Below are 16,086 nucleotides of genomic sequence, written 5' to 3'. Positions count from 1 at the left end.
AAAACAAACTATGTAAAAGAAAATTATTTTTTGTGGAATGAAATTAACATTTACAATTTCACCTACAGGAAATTATGCTGCGGCAATAAAAATGTACATAGATAGTGAACTACAAGGTTACTCCTTGTTGCAACTGTGAAAAACAAAGTGGTCAAAAACAACTGGGTATTACTGAAACAAATTATTATACAATGAAACATTATTCAGCTTCTGTAGTATATTTAATGAGATGGGAAAATTCTGAATAAAATGAAACAAATTATATGTAAAACTGTACTTATAATTTGATTCCAATTTTAATTAAAGTAGGCATAATGTGCTCATACATATATGTGCAGCATATATATATTAGAGAAAGGCACTAGAAAACATACCAAAAATTTAAATTAATGCTGAAAGATGGAATTATTATTTTTAATTTTTTAATATTCTTCAGTTAAAATTCTCTAATGTAAATGTCACTCTTATAATATTATTTATATTATTTAAAATAGTACTATTTGAACAATATTTAAAGTATTAACAAATTAATATCATTTCTACCACTTCATTACCAACCTATTAATCTTCATGCATACCATTTACTTATTTTATTTAGGTCAGTGGAAATTGTTTTGAAAAGGGAAATAGTGAGTACCTAGTAAAACAGGCCTGATTCTGTCACCTATAAATTTGGATACCTAAGATTTCCAGTGATTCTGAGTTAGTTGGTAGCTTAAGAAAGTACACAAATCCAAATATTTGAAATCGCCTTTTTCCATAAAAATACGACTCAGAACAAATGCAAATATTCATTAAAATCCATTTGTTCCAAATAGCCTGTTGAAAAGAAGTGAAACTACCCGCTATCATAAAACAAAATTGTTCAAATAAAGCACTCATGATGGAAACTTAAGGCTGAATCCATGTACGGGTTTAATTTAAATAGTTCGCGTAACTATTTTGATCACAGCTCAGAGTTAAATCTGCAAAAAAACATTTTCCCAAAGATAACCAAGAAAACAATTTTTGGGGGCATTCAACATAGACAAAATAAACAAGACTGTGAAAAAAACAAAAGTAATTGCACTAATCAGAAAGAAGTTTTTGTACTGCAGAGTGTATATGTCCAAAATCCAAAAGTGATTTAAAAGGTAAATTCTTATAAAATGAAAATATACATACTATCTTTTATATCTGGCCTTTACTAATTTTAGCTATACAATATGTCATATATGATGGTTGTGTTTACTGCCTACTATATAGTAATTACCATGCAATTAAAAGAATATAAACTTTTATTATAGTAGCCTTGCTGAAAACATCTGTTGTACACATGCTTATGTTTAGAAAGAGAGAGAATGAATATTTAAACTTGGAAAATATAGTGAGAAAAATTATCTGACTAATTTTATGTAAAGAAACTTATCCTAGATATAAGTGGATCTACTTACTGGATTTAATGAAGAATTATTTGTTATGTTTTTTAAAATATCATAATTTACCTGTTCTTTCAGGTAGCAAAGTCGATCTAGAAGAATCAATGTCTCTATACAAGGAGCCAGAACAACTTTCAACTAAAAGGAAGCATAAGATAAGATGGTAGAACTTTAGAAAAAAAAAGAGTAGCTTAACACTTATGTTTAAGAAAATGTATCTATAGAAATTTACGTAAGGCCAAATCTCCAGTACCAATTGTACATCTTCAGAAAACGAATACTGCAGAGATCAAAAGTTTTTCTTTAATCATAATAGGAAAAGAATGTCCTTTGAATGACTTTGAGGTAGAATCCAAAGGCAGTCATACATATGTGATAGAGAGCTTTCAAAGGTACTACGAGTAAAATTCATTAAAAGGAATGCTTGTGAAGTAACTGCATTGAGACCAATATGTGTTCAAAGAACTCTGAAATTTCTTTCTGCGCATTTATGATACACTTTAGGAGAAATCTACCATGTGTTCTCTTTATTACATTACTGACACCTAATATAGTTCTGAACTAGGAAATGATCCAAAGCGTTTTTCTGCAGTAAGAGAAAAACAACATAGATTGGTTGGTCCCATAATAAAATTTAACAGAACTCTATTCAAGTCTAGCAACATATCCAATTTAATATGTTTAATTCTGAGATTTACCATATTAAAAGCTTCCAGCTCGTTCATTCTAGGCTTATACTTCTCGTAGTAGTCCATTATAACTTTTTCTGGCAGCTTTAAGATAAAACAACAAGAAATTAAACAACAGTTAAAATTATTTTTTTCCTTATCAAACATACCCTAAAGTAAAATCAATGTAACAGCTTACTTATTTTATTTTTTTAAGATTTTATTTATTTATTTGAGAGAGAGTGAGAGTGAGAAAGGGAGCACGAGTAGGGTGAAGGGCAGAGGGGAGAAGCAGGCTCCCTGCTGAGCACAGAGCCCAGTGCGGGGCTCGATCCAGGGACTTCCAGATCATGACCTGAGCCAAAGGCAGTCGCTTAACCAACTGAGCCACCCAGGTGTCCCAACATAACAATTTAAAACAAACTTCGGTGTCTGGAGAACTCTAAGGATATCATGAAGCAAGTCAATATAACTAAGTTCTCCCATTAATATCTTCTATACCTATTTAGCATATCATAAATAAAACCAGCAGTAACATCCTATTAATACTGTTTAATTTCAGCAAGTAGAAGAAATATTTACTTTCACTTGTTTCTATGCTTGGAGTACATAGGAGCTCAATACATTTTTTTTGAGTAAAATTAAGATTTAAAATGATTTATCTAAAACTATATGTCCTAGAGAATAATTTTCAAAGGCGGCAAGAACACAATAACGACTTATGTTCATATTTAAGGTAATTTCCTCTAACATCCATTTAACAAATCCATCATCAAGCACTACTTTCTGATTTTTCTCAAAAACATAGGATGCCTATAATACACTAACTTCACAGGCCACTTTTTAGAACACATACGCTTCTGTTCACACCAGCTGAACTTTATGTTTACTGAGTCAACTGTATTTGTTTCTAAACTCAATATAAGTAAATATTACATAACTAATGAAATACTAATGCAAAAGGAGAAGTTTTTTTCCTATAAATTGGATGCCTTTGTGAAAGGTTTGATAAAGGAAAGTCATCAGAAGAAATTGCTGTCAAATTACATATGGTCAAAAATGAAAGACTGGATAAAAAGAGGAAAAATCTGAAAGGATTTGTATTCAGATTTTTTTGTAAATGTCTAAATAAATTTATTGTATTTTAAAGCCCTTATTCTTTCTCTTACTGCACTAAATTTCTTTAGAGCTTGGAAAGTACAAAAAGGTAGCAGTGAAAAATAAAGTTTTTGTCTCATTTAATTTCTAGTGCAGCCCTCCAGAAAAGATTTCTCCCTTGGTACAGAACCCAAGCAGATTATAACTCCTTCCCCAAACCTTTTTAAAATTTTGCCCATCTTTCCATCAAATAAGTACCTCCTGAACCAAATTTTTGCAGTAGCATATATTGGACTGGATCCAGGCCTGAACTGAAAGCCAGCAAAAATTCTCATCTTACAAAATTGTGTGTGTGTTTGAATTATAGCCTTTATTTAGTCTTTACTTCTCTCCTGCCATCTAAGATCAGCAGTTGCAGGACAAGTCAGAACTTACCATCTTTTTTTAATCCTGCTTCACCAGCACATTGCTTCCTATAAACATGGTTTTTCGAAGTGATTCCATGGGTTCTCCAATATTCTCTGTTTCTCTTTTATGCCAAATTGGGAAGCACTACCCTGGTCATCAATAGCATTTGTTCCAAACCAGGAATGGTTGATTTGGCTCCTCAGCATATTCGACTTTAGAGAACTGTGTCCTGTTTTGTTGGTGATCTGTAACCCTGGGAATTTTCTCTTGGTATCTTTCTGTATTCCTCCTTACCTTCATTGTGCTTCATAATACACATGATTTGAGATTCAACATGCTTTCTGATTTTGTCAAAGGAGGAGTTTGTGTTTTGGTTTCTATTTGTCAGTTGTGTGTGATTCTAAAAAATAATGGAAGTCTGTTGTTTAAGTGAACCAAAGCTGGACACTGTAGACTGATACACTGTTGTTAGCTAAAGTCCATATTTTATTCAGAATTCCTTAGTTTTCACCTAATGTCTTTTTAGTTCCACAATCCTATCCAGGATATCACATTGCATTTAGCCCTATTGGTTGTGACAGTTTCCCAGACTCGTCTTATTTTTGATGACCTTGAGAGTTTTGAGGAGTACTGGTCAGACATTTTGTAGAATATTCCTTCACTTGGATTTGCAGATGTTTTCCTCATAATTGGACTGGGGCTAAGGGTTTTTGAGAGAAAGATCACAGAGATAGAGTGCCATGCTCCTGACATATTAAGGGTATCTATTTTTTTCAAAGATTTTATTTATTTGTCAGAGAGAGAGAGAGAGAGAGAGGACAAGCAGGGGGAGCAACAGGCAGAGGGAGAAGCAGGCTCCCTGCTGAGCAAGAAGCCTGATGCAGGACTCTATGCCAGAACCCTGGGATCGTGACCTGAACTGAAAGGCAGACACTTAACGGATTGAGACACCCAGGTGTCTCTCAAGGGTATCTATTAATATAACTAACTTATCATCATTGATATTGACATTGATCACCTGGCTGAGACAGTGTTTGTCAGGTTTTTTCCTTTAAAGTTCCTCTTTTTTCTACTTTTCATACTGTACACTTTGTAAGAAAGTCACTACATATAGCCTACATTTAGGGAGTGGGGAGTTATACTTCATCTCCTTGAGGGTGCAGTATCCAAAGAGATTATCTGGAATTCCTTTCCATGGGAGATTTGTCTATTCATTCATTCACTCACTTATTAGAGTTGTCTTTTTATAGATCTATATAAGGGGGCCCAGGTAAGCAAACTTGGATCATACTGCAATTTCACAGAAAGTAGGCTGGATGAGTGGATGAGAGATACACAGTTGTTTAGATATCCTCCCACATCGTACAAGATCAAAAATGGATTAGCAATTGACTTAGTTCTCACCACTAGATGTAAGACTGAGGCTGGTGACATCCCCTTGGCTAGGTCATAATTGGCTAAAGAACTAAGGTAGATGGATGGGGAGGTGAGGCCTATTAGCTGATCTGCACAGGTTGCTGGGAAGGCAAAGCCAGTGGCAATGAAGCTGAAGTGGTTCTAATAATCTTAGATTAACAAAGAAAGTTATCCATGCTATTACTCGAAAGATTAGTGTCACTGTGATTCTTCTGGAGTATACAGTACAAAGGCTGAGTCAGTATGATTCTTACTTCTAGAAATAATGTAATTATGTATGTAACTAATATTCATAAGCTTGAAATTTATGGACAATAAGTTTTCTTAAAAAGAAAGCAACATAAAGTTCTTTCCATATTGTCTAATATGTACATGTTCAATAACTAGTTAATAGAACTAAAATTTGAACTTTCTACTACATGAAGAATAGAATCTACATATAAAATATTAAGTTCAGCTCATAGTTATTCTAAAAAGGATTACTGGGGTGCCTGGGTGGCACAGCGGTTAAGCGTCTGCCTTCGGCTCAGGGTGTGATCCCGGCATTATGGGATCGAGCCCCACATCAGGCTCCTCTGCTATGAGCCTGCTTCTTCCTCTCCCACTCCCCCTGCTTGTGTTCCCTCTCTCGCTGGCTGTCTCTATCTCTGTCAAATAAATAAATAAAATATTTAAAAAAAAAATAAAAAGGATTACTGATACGTTATATAATTATTACATATTCTTCATTTGAATTAGGTAATTTGCAGATTTTGTACACATCAAAAATTCTAATAATCTAAAATAATGTAACATTAAAACTGATGTTATGTCCTATATTAAAAGCAGTATTAAAAACTAAGATAATTAAGCAGCTCTTTTTCTTCCTTAAATAACAAAATAAATAAAAGGCATAATGTATTTTCCTATTCTTTCAGCGATTATATCATATCTTCTACTACTTCCTCGAGCTATTCACCGTCAGGGGGACATTTCTGTACCTAATGCTTCTCTGTGGTTAGTAGGTGAAAAAAGATAATTTTTATAGGCAATATGACTCTTCTTATATAGAATTAGACTTGCAGCATGTAAGAATGTTTTATTGCATAGTGGAAATATCCCTTTATTTTCTTGTGCAGTTGTCATTAAAATGTTATTAGGCGTGGTTTTTACATAGAATACTGACATACTGGTTTTTTTTAAAGATTTTATTTATTTATTTGACAGAGATAGAGACAGCCAGCGAGAGAGGGAACACAAGCAGGGGGAGTGGGAGAGGAAGAAGCAGGCTCCCAGCAGAGGAGCCTGACGTGGGGCTCGATCCCGTAACGCCGGGATCACGCCCTGAGCCGAAGGCAGACACTTAACCGCTGTGCCACCCAGGCGCCCCTGACATACTGTTTTTGATCTCAATTTAAAAGTATAATTGTTAACTCTTGTTCTTTTCCCAAAGGTATTTGCTACAAATCTATACAATCATAAGTCACAGGATACTTTATTATTAACAGTATGCTCATTTTCAAGGATAATTTGAGGTGGCTTATAATATGAAGCATAAAAACATATCAATAGGAGGGTCATTAAAGAAAGGATGAACTCTCAAGAGTGTATAATTCAAAGGAGAAAAACATGATACAAAAGTCACCTAGCTTAGGACAGCTGCTAGAATCAAGCATAAATGTACATTTGAGCCTCTTGATAGCTAAGGCAAAAAAGAAATAAGTTGAGTGTTCTTTGGAGGAGATAATCCTATCATGAAAAATTAAATTATTATGCAGATTGTTATATAACAGAACCTAGAGGACATGAAAAAGCTTTGAAATATTGTCTTTATTGAATGTCCAAAAGTATGCTCATACCAAATACCTTAAGACTCTGAATGCCTCTAAAACTTAAGCCCCATTTTAATGTGTTTCTGCCTAATCACTGCTTGGGGAAAGAATCCTAGGCTGCAACTTATGTAAAAATCTTCCTGCGGGCACAGTTTCCCATTTTCTACCTATCTCACCTTATTTGATTTAGGGTGTTTATTTATAAAAATTCTATCCAAACAGCTGTGAAAGCGATCAAATGAATCAACTCTGATCTTATTTTTCTGGGTAGGGGCGGTGGGGGGGGGCGGCAGTGGTAGATGTGCAGAGAGGGGAAGTGATGAAAGTGATATACAAAGTTTGCTGCAGGTGGGAAGCAGAGTCATGAATAAACAACTTATCAATAAACAAAAATCTGGAGAGAAAAATTACCTAGAACAAAGAGTGAAATAGCTGTTAGTTCAGAGCTCTCATTAACAAAACACATTCTGAGGAGACTAGGCTGTACATCAGTTTCTTGGTTTTCATGAAGCCAAGAGATCTGTCTTTCTGTAAGTGTATGTATTCCTGGAATAGTCTCCTACAAATTATTTAGAAACCCTGAGTAAATCTTTATTTCTTGCAACCAAATGACCACATATCTTCCTTCTTAAAACCATAATAAAAGCAAACAATTTAGTCATAATTCTGATAATGCAACCCTACAGGGATGAACTGCTGTAGGCACAGGGCTGTAAATAGTAGAATATAGTTCTTTAATGATGTGATTTGATATGGAAATTTATGACCACACAGGAAGATCCAGAGGGTATCATACTAAGTGAAGTAAGTTAGACTGAGAAAGAAAAAGACCATGTGATTTTACTCATATGTGGAATCTAAAAAAAACAGGTGAATAAACAAAGAAAAAGTAGAATCAGACCTAAAATACGGAGAACAAACTGATGGTTTCTAGAGGGGAGGGAGGATGGGCAAAATGGGTAAAGGGGAGTGGGAGATACAGGTTTCCAGCTATGGCATGAAGAAGTCACTGGAATGAAAGGCACGGCATATGGATGTAGTCAATAGTATTGTAATAGTGTTGTATAGTGACAGATGGTAGCTACACTTGTGTTGAGCACAGCATAATGTATAAAGAAGTTGAATCGCTATGCTGTATACCTGAGGGTAACAGAACACTGTGTGTCAACCTTACTCAATTAAAAAAATTAAAGAAAAAAGGTAGGGCTTGGGTATCTAGAATTTGGATGGATAATATGTGCATTAAAAGTAGAGAGGGGGATTTAGTATACAGTTCTTTACTGTTACTGAGGTAAGGACCAAGAAATCATGGGACATTCATGAGATACTATAGGTAATTCAACTGCAGCTGTTGGGGGATTCAAGGCCACATTCTGAAATAATGAGGCTTAACTGAGATAAAATTAGAAGGCATAATAGATAGGGATTAGGGTTTTATCATTAAGAATCAGAGCTCTCCTGAGAATCCAAAAAACATACTAGACAGGTCACATGATCTCTAGCTCGTGAGCAAGGGGGGGAAAAGCACTAAACACTGAACAAAGGGGAAAAATAGAAATTTAAAGCCTGAAGATGAAGCTGTTTTGGAAGATAGTGACGACATCAGAGTACCAGAAGCAAAGGCAAGGATTTGAGCAGTATTCTGGAAAATCCTACCTGCTGCCATGGTTAGACTTCTGAGGCCCCATAACATGTCCGGATTTACACTTGGAAAAAGCTCATGCACTTTCTGATTTCCAAACAGAACTCTCTTTAAAGCTCCCCTAACTCTTTAGTACTTACCTGACTGCGCGAAAGGAACTGCACTTGTACCCATAAGCAGGGCCAAAAGTTTCCTAAAGAGGAAGTACTTAAGCTGCTCAAGCACTTGAACAAGTACTCAGTTGAAGTCATAGAGTCTTGTCACATACATCAACCTGTTCTGCTAGATACACAATATACAAATGACATTCTTGCAAGAAAATGAACTCTTCAGAGCTCTCAGGTCCTGGTATGGGAGATGAGAACTACTGAGTTTCTGGAAAAGGAAATAATTTACTACATAGTTCCCAGAGAAGTGATCTCCGAATCATTGTCCTATGATTTTTTTTTCTCCCAAGGTCCATTGAAAGTTTGGAATAACCTTCCAATTAATTTTGTTCTGAACTTTTTTCTTCCTTCCTTCCTTTCTGAACTGGAAGAACTTGACATACAAAATCTTTATACAAGAAGTTTTACATCCATGGTGTTTTTGACTATTGACAATCTGTAAACAAATAGTAAACAGATGGTCTGCTATGACACTTAAAAGTATTAAAATGAGATCCTTCACAGCTATTTTCCAATAGGAAAAAATCAAGCTCGTTAAGGTACGAATTCTAATGTGGAGCAACTTTCTATAAAGAAACAAAGATAGTCTGAGGAGCGCCTGGGTGGCTCAGTGGGTTAGGCTTCTGCCTTTGGCTCAGGTCATGATCCTAGGGTCCTGGGATTGAGCCCTGTATGGGCTCCCTGCTCACTGGGGAGTCTGCTTCTCCCTCTCCTTCTACCCCTCCCCCCTTCTCGTGCTCTCTCTTGCTTGCTCACTCTCAAAATCTTAAAAAAAAAAAAGAAAAAGAAAAAATGGTCTGAATATAAACTATACTGATGGTCTACATGCTTGCTGGACTGTTTTCCTAAAATGTAGAATTATAATTACAAAATGTGGACAATGATTAATATTTTATGTAAGGCAAAGGATGTTTGATTAGTAGGTGAGGAATCTGTCTAAATGTGGCTTTTGACAGCTGGGAGCCAGCAGCTTTGGCAGGTGAGTCACAGTCAGTAGGGGTCAAGGTTAGTGGCAGCACAAAGGTACATTTGTATCAGACTCATAGGCAGGCTTAAGGCTGGGCCACAGTATCTCTGAGGAGATGATCTAGTAAAAGCCTCGAAAAAGACCTGAAACAATTTCTGTCCTTTACCAGAAGAGGTTTATCTTCTCTAATTGGCTCCCACCCTTCTCAGTATTAATGCAGGCTGTATTTTTAATGCTCCAAAAACTTTTGTTGTTTGTACTTCGTGTGAGGTTCACTTCCTTTGGGTTTGGTGGTTTCAGATTTCCAAATTTTGTCTTTTAAATTAAAGCTTCAGAAAGTGCAATGAACATCTATATACCCATTACTTAGATTCACCTATCATTACTATTTTATACGTTACCACATGGAAGAGTTCATAAGCTTTTACACTTGTTGGCTTTCCTGTGGAATAATTCCTGCCCTCTCACCTGTATTTAAACCACCCGGTGATTATTCTTAGCTCTGATAGGTCTCTGATTTAACATCCAAAGATCAGTTTACTTGGCCTCTCCACATGTGCCCACTCCTTTAACCTCATCTCTCACTGCTGCGTCTTGTGTTCCAGTAATGCTGAGTTCAGAATCATGTTTCTCACATCTGTGTTTTTGCAACCCCCACCCCGGAACCTGCAATTAATTCCTTGGTCCCTACTTGCCCACTTTGTCTGCTTGATGAACTCCTACACATTCTTCAAGACCAAATGTAGGAATGACATATCTTTTGTGAAATCTTCACAGGCAGAATGGGTTGCTCCTTTCTCTATGCTTCCATCCTACTTTATATGTGTGTCTATTGTTGTAGGTTCATGCTATATTATAATCACTTGTTTTCTTTCTAAATGGGTTATATCTTAATTATCTTTGTAGCCCCAGAGTTTACACTGTTCTTGACACATGGGAGATTTTTCAAAATAAGTGTTTGTTGATGAATAACTAAATCATTTTGGTCTCAAAGGTTTCCTTTTGTTGTTCCATTTTGGAAACATAACTAAGAATATTTTTCTAAATTCTCCTTTACTGCTCTTTCCTATCTTTCAAGATGGCAGGCGAAAAGGCTGAGAAGCAGCCTGAAACCAAGAAGGCTGATCCTGGTGGCAAGGTTAAGAAGGGTAATCTCAAGGCTAAAACACAAAAGAAAGAGAAATCCTGTCCTAGTCAGAGGAATTGGCAGATATTCCTGATTGGCTATGTATTCCAGAAAGGCCATATACAAGAGGAAGTATTCAGTAGCTAAATTCTGGATTGAGAAGAAAAAGGAGAAGGTTCTTCCTGTTGTCACTAAACCAGGTGATGGTGACAAGAATGTGGTTAAACTTTGCAAAATGCCTAGGTATTATCCGACTGAAGATGCACCTTGAAAGCTGCTGAGCCACAGTAAAAAAGACCTTTCAGGCAGCAAGTGAGAAAACTGTGCACAAGTACCACTCCTGGGACCATTCTGATCATCCTCACTGGGTGCCACAGAGACAAGAGGGTAGTTTTCCTGAAGTGACTGAGCAGTGGCTTGCTACTTGTGACTGGATCTCTGGCCCTCAGTAAGTTCCTCTGTGTAGAACACACCAGAAATTTGTCATTGCCACCTCCACCAAAATTGATATCAACAGTGTGAAAATACCAAAACATCTCACTGATGCTTACTTCAAGAAGAAGAAGCTGTGTAAACCCAGACACCAGGAAGGCAAGATCTTTGACTCAGAGAAAGAGAAATATGAGATTACAGAGCAGCCCAAGGTTGATCAGAAAGCTGTGGACTCACAAATTGTGCCAACAATCAAAGCTGTTCCTCAGCTTCAGGTCTATCTGCATTCTGTGTTTTCTTTCACAAATGGAGTTTATCCTCACAAATTGGTGCTCTAATTTTCTTATAAAGAACCTAATTAAATAACTGATCCATTAAAAAAATAAATAAATTATCCTTCACTTACTTCCATTAAGGTTTTAGGTTAGCAGTTTTCAACTCTACCCATTCCACACTACAGCATCCCCATCAAATCACCAGTTTTATTGTCTTTATTTTACTTCTCAATATGTGAGATTAACTTCAATTATTTGAGTATTCATTATATAACACACAAGTTCTAGAAAATAAGCTTTTCCTTCTCTCTTCTTATAAACAAATACTCAGCTCATTTTTTGTCTAGCAAATAATACCCAATTCTGATGCTTTTAAAATCCAAAGGATATGTGCATGTTTGCAATTGCGCATTTGTGTACATGCAGTATAAGCTAGGAGAAAGAGACAGAAAAGCAGGAAAGTAATTATCAATTGACAAAAGAAAGCAAAATGTTATGGACTATGAAGAAATCATGAAAACTTTAAGACAATTTTGAGGTTTTCTGAAATTGGTGAGATACCCAAATTTGGGACAGAAGATAAAGTTTGAAAATACCTAATCCTTTTTTTTAATATTTAGGTAAAGCTAATCATTAGGATGTTAATATTTTGGATATTTTAACATTCTAATTAGCATTAAGATGTTAATACTCAAGTCCTATGAAAATGTTTTACAAAGAAGTAACTGTTATCAGAATTTTACTCAAATGTTTCATTCTAAGAAATTCATTATAAACAGTATATTTGCTGATACAAGGTAGCTGATGTTCTGCCACAATTTATTGTTTACAGTGGTTACAGAGTTAGGCTTAACTTTACTACAGAATCTAAACACTCTGCTTAAATAGACCTGAAACAATATTGCCTATAGGCGGTTAGAGCTATACAAAATGAAAGATCAAGGAGGGAATTGTTTTGAATAAAAAGTCTTCAAAATGTAAGAACAGAATCACTGCTTCTTCCCCACTTCCTCTCTCCCTGTCTCTTGGTGTAACATGTAAAATGGCATTTAAACAAATATATGGGGTTTATAATAGGAATGTTGGATGATTGCAAATTGAATTACTAAGATGACAAATGCTCGAAGATAGTGGACCTCAACTGGGGGTGGGGAGTAGGGATTTCACTCCCCAGGGAATTTTCAGCAATTTCTGGAGATTATCTCTTTCTTTTAATTAATAATTTTTTTTTTTATACCACTGGGGTGCTACTGCTGACATTTGGTGGGTAGAGATCAGGGATGCTGCTAAACATCCCCAATGCATAGGACAGCCTCCCACAACAAAGACTTACCCAAATGTCAGTAGTGCTGCCAAATCCTGCTCTAAGAGAAAATGTCCAGTGTTTCACAACTGACTACAGGAATTACGGACTAAGCTTTTAAGGTGCGCATAACCCACTTATATATCTAGTACATGGGGCTCTGGTCTTCTTTGGAATGATAATTTGTTTGAGAATGTTTTCTGTTTACTTCCATATGTTTAACATGATTTCTTGTAACAAAATATATCCAGAGCACATGAAGGGATTTTCTAGACACTTTATTACTACATAGTTTTGAATATTAAGAGATCTGCTTTAAAAGATTAGAAACACATCAAAGCACTTACCATACTTCCAACTATGTAAGTTTACCAATAAATGATTATAAATTTAGTCAAAGATCTTTTAAGTGTTGTGGTATATTTATCATTTTGAACTTAAATGGTTTTGATATTTTTTAGTACCTACTTTTTAATGCTTGCATATGAAAATTAATTTCATTTTTAAAATGAAACCATACACAAATCTCTTTTTTACTGAGCTTGTCAAAACTTAAATTTGAGCATTGATACTTCATGATATGGAAGAAAAATATTAGGAATTTGTATTGGATAGAAAACATAACTTTGGTTTATGCTCCTTCCAACAACTCTGACCTGACAGATAAAACTTACTCAATTTCTCTTGCTTAAAAATCAAATACCCCCCACCCCCAAAACATGTACTCATTTCTTTCCTTCCTTTCACCAGTGCATCCTTTTAAATACTTGTTATGTTGTTATTATGTTGTTCTGAACCTTTCTCCCCCAGAGTCTTCCAGCTTGGGTTTCTTGCTCCTTTTTGTCTTCTAACCCATTTTGTCTGATATATTTGTTCTTAATGAGCTTAAATAGTATTATGAGAAAATCAGTAGGGCACTATTATTGCCTTTATAACTAATACAAAAAATAATTTAAGAATGATTTTACATGGTGATACTTAACTACATCAGTCTTTTTTTTCTTTTTTCATTTCACTTTTCAGTATAGTGGTGGTTAACAGTTGAGGTTTTGATGTTAGCTGAATCTGTGCTCAAGTTCCACCTTTACTACTTGCTAGCTCTTGACTCTGGGAAAATGACTTGCCTTTTTCTACACCTCTCATTCTAGATCATTACACTGGGAATAATGATAGAATCTACCGTAAGTGTTTTTGTGAAGAGTAAATGAGATAATGTTGTGATTTTCTTAGCACAATAACTACCACACAGTGAATGCTTAGTAACTATTAGCTATTATTAGTATTCCTGTTAGGGGTGCTTGAGTGGCTCAGTTAAGCATCTGACTTGGTTTCAGCTCAGATCATAATCTCAGGGTCGCCCCTCATCGGGTGATGGAGTCCCGCATCGGGTTCTGCACTCAGTGGGGAGTCTGTTCCAGATTCTTTCTCTCTGACTCTCCCCCACACACCTTGTTCTCTCTTTCTCTTAAAAAAAAAATTCCTATCAGTAATATAATAAGCATATTACGGAACATCTACTATGGTTACTATTAAAGACAAACCTAGGAAGAGAAAGCTATCAGGAAGGGTAAGTAACATTTTTTCTGGATTTTTGCTGTTTAGTTTTTGGCAAAGGATAATATATTTTTAGTTTAAGTAAAAACTTAGCTCTTCATCTGTGAAAATGCTGCTTAGGTTTGTGTTCTTGACATTACTGCAAGACATAAAATTGAGATACAGAATAAAGATGTGCACTAAATAAGACTGATTGGAAGGAAAACCAGTCTGATTTATTAAAAATATTTTTTTAAAAACCCAGGAATAAAATAACTAGGATTAAAGTTGTCTATTCTCATTTATTTGTATAAGACTAGAAGGATCTTCATTTGGTGACTAAATAAAAATACTGGTAAGAGTCATATCAATTGTGTTATTACTGGTAGAGACACACAAAGATCAGAATAATAAAAACTATACATAAAATATAATATTATTAATTATAATAACATTAATATAATAGTATCCTAATATAATATATAATATCTATAATATCTAATAAAAACTATATATAAAAACTAAATTAACTCATACTATTTTGTTTGTATTTACAAACAAAAACTATGTATAAAAACACAGTGCTTGGTATTATCCATATATTACCTCATTTAATCTCAAATCATATGAGTTAGAAATGCTTTTGAATGCCATTTTACAGAGGAGGAATCTGATTAATAACAGTCTAACTGCTTTAAATAATAAAGCAACTGGGGAGTAAGTGACAACTGGTACAATAAATAATATCCTTTAGCTTTGATACAATGTAATCATACCTGTGTTACTTTTTCAAGAAATCCATCTCATTCCTCTAAACCATCTATTTTATTCTTTATTTCAATTAATAATCAATTCCAATACCAGAGTGGGGCACTCGGGTGGCTCAGTTGGTTAAGTGTCCGACTCTTGATTTCAGTTCAGGTCATGATCTCAGGGTTGTGAGATGGAGCCCTGTGTCTGGCTTCACTCTGGGCATGACCTACTTAAGATTCTCTCTCTCTGCCCCTGCCCCCTCAAAACAAACAAAAAACACAAACCAACGAACACAAAAACCCAAGATACCAGAGTGATCTAAGTTCAACTTGATACTTTAGTCAATAACTCTGAATTGAAAGTTTATTTTTTTTCCTCAGGGTTAGAATATTTATTACTACTAGCCAACCAGCTTATTATTTTATCTTCAACATTAGATTCTCAATTATTAGCTTGGGCCCCCTCTATGATGTCACCACTTTCCAGGATTCTCCCATTCAAAAAGGCTTTTGAATTTAAGATTTTTTATTTTAATTATACAGTCTTTAAATAAATGCATTGTATAATAAATTAAATAACAAATTAAATAAATTTAAAAATACTACATTAAATAAATTTATTGTTTTACTGCCCTTGCTTTACTTACAACTCCCATTTATTCTGTTATCTTGCTTTTTAACCGTTTTGAGAATTGGTACATGGTACCTGAATAAACCTAAGGGGGAGTCTCTCTAGAGATGTAGGACAGCAAACCATCCACATTGACAGGAAAGATGAACTTGGAATAAAGGTAATGAGGTATGGTCTCAATGTAATTAGATGTTTTACACAAACGGGAGAAAAGTAGAAGGTAAATTATTTTGTATCATCTCAATTCATTACCCCATAGAAGTTCTCCTGTTTTGTATTTTTTTTTTAAAGATTTTATTTATTCATTCGACAGAGAGAGACAGGCAGCCTGAGAGGGATCACAAAGCAGAGGGAGTGGGAGAGGAAGAAGCAGGCTCCCAGCGGAGGAGCCTGACATGGGGCTCGATCCCAGAACACCAGGATCACGCCCTGAGGCGAA

The 16,086-nt window shown here is 35.2% G+C and overlaps 1 protein-coding gene and 1 pseudogene across 6 annotated transcripts in view; one reads left to right on the top strand and one right to left on the bottom strand.

Moving 5' to 3' along the window:
* The window catches only part of METTL25 (methyltransferase like 25), a 153,701-nt gene that overhangs the window by 33,950 nt on the left and 103,665 nt on the right, over window positions 1-16,086 (bottom strand). For 4 of the 6 annotated variants that reach the window (XM_019800442.2, XM_034644455.1, XM_034644454.1 and 1 more), the window contains 2 exons: window positions 2,117-2,191; window positions 1,485-1,556 (listed from right to left, as the gene is read on the bottom strand). In XM_019800442.2, the coding sequence (XP_019656001.1) occupies window positions 1,485-1,556; window positions 2,117-2,191 (147 nt within the window). Of the gene's footprint in view, window positions 1-1,484; window positions 1,557-2,116; window positions 2,192-9,316; window positions 14,425-16,086 lie in introns of those variants that run through there. The other 2 variants (XM_034644456.1, XM_019800446.2) reach the window with 2 other exon arrangements.
* LOC100466411 lies at window positions 10,674-11,491 on the top strand (annotated as a pseudogene).

The sequence above is a fragment of the Ailuropoda melanoleuca genome, chromosome 15, assembly GCF_002007445.2.
Source record: "Ailuropoda melanoleuca isolate Jingjing chromosome 15, ASM200744v2, whole genome shotgun sequence".
NCBI classification, from domain to species: Eukaryota; Metazoa; Chordata; class Mammalia; order Carnivora; family Ursidae; genus Ailuropoda; species Ailuropoda melanoleuca.
The sequence above is the reverse complement of the archived record's forward strand: the minus strand, read 5'-3'. Positions and strand labels throughout refer to the sequence as shown.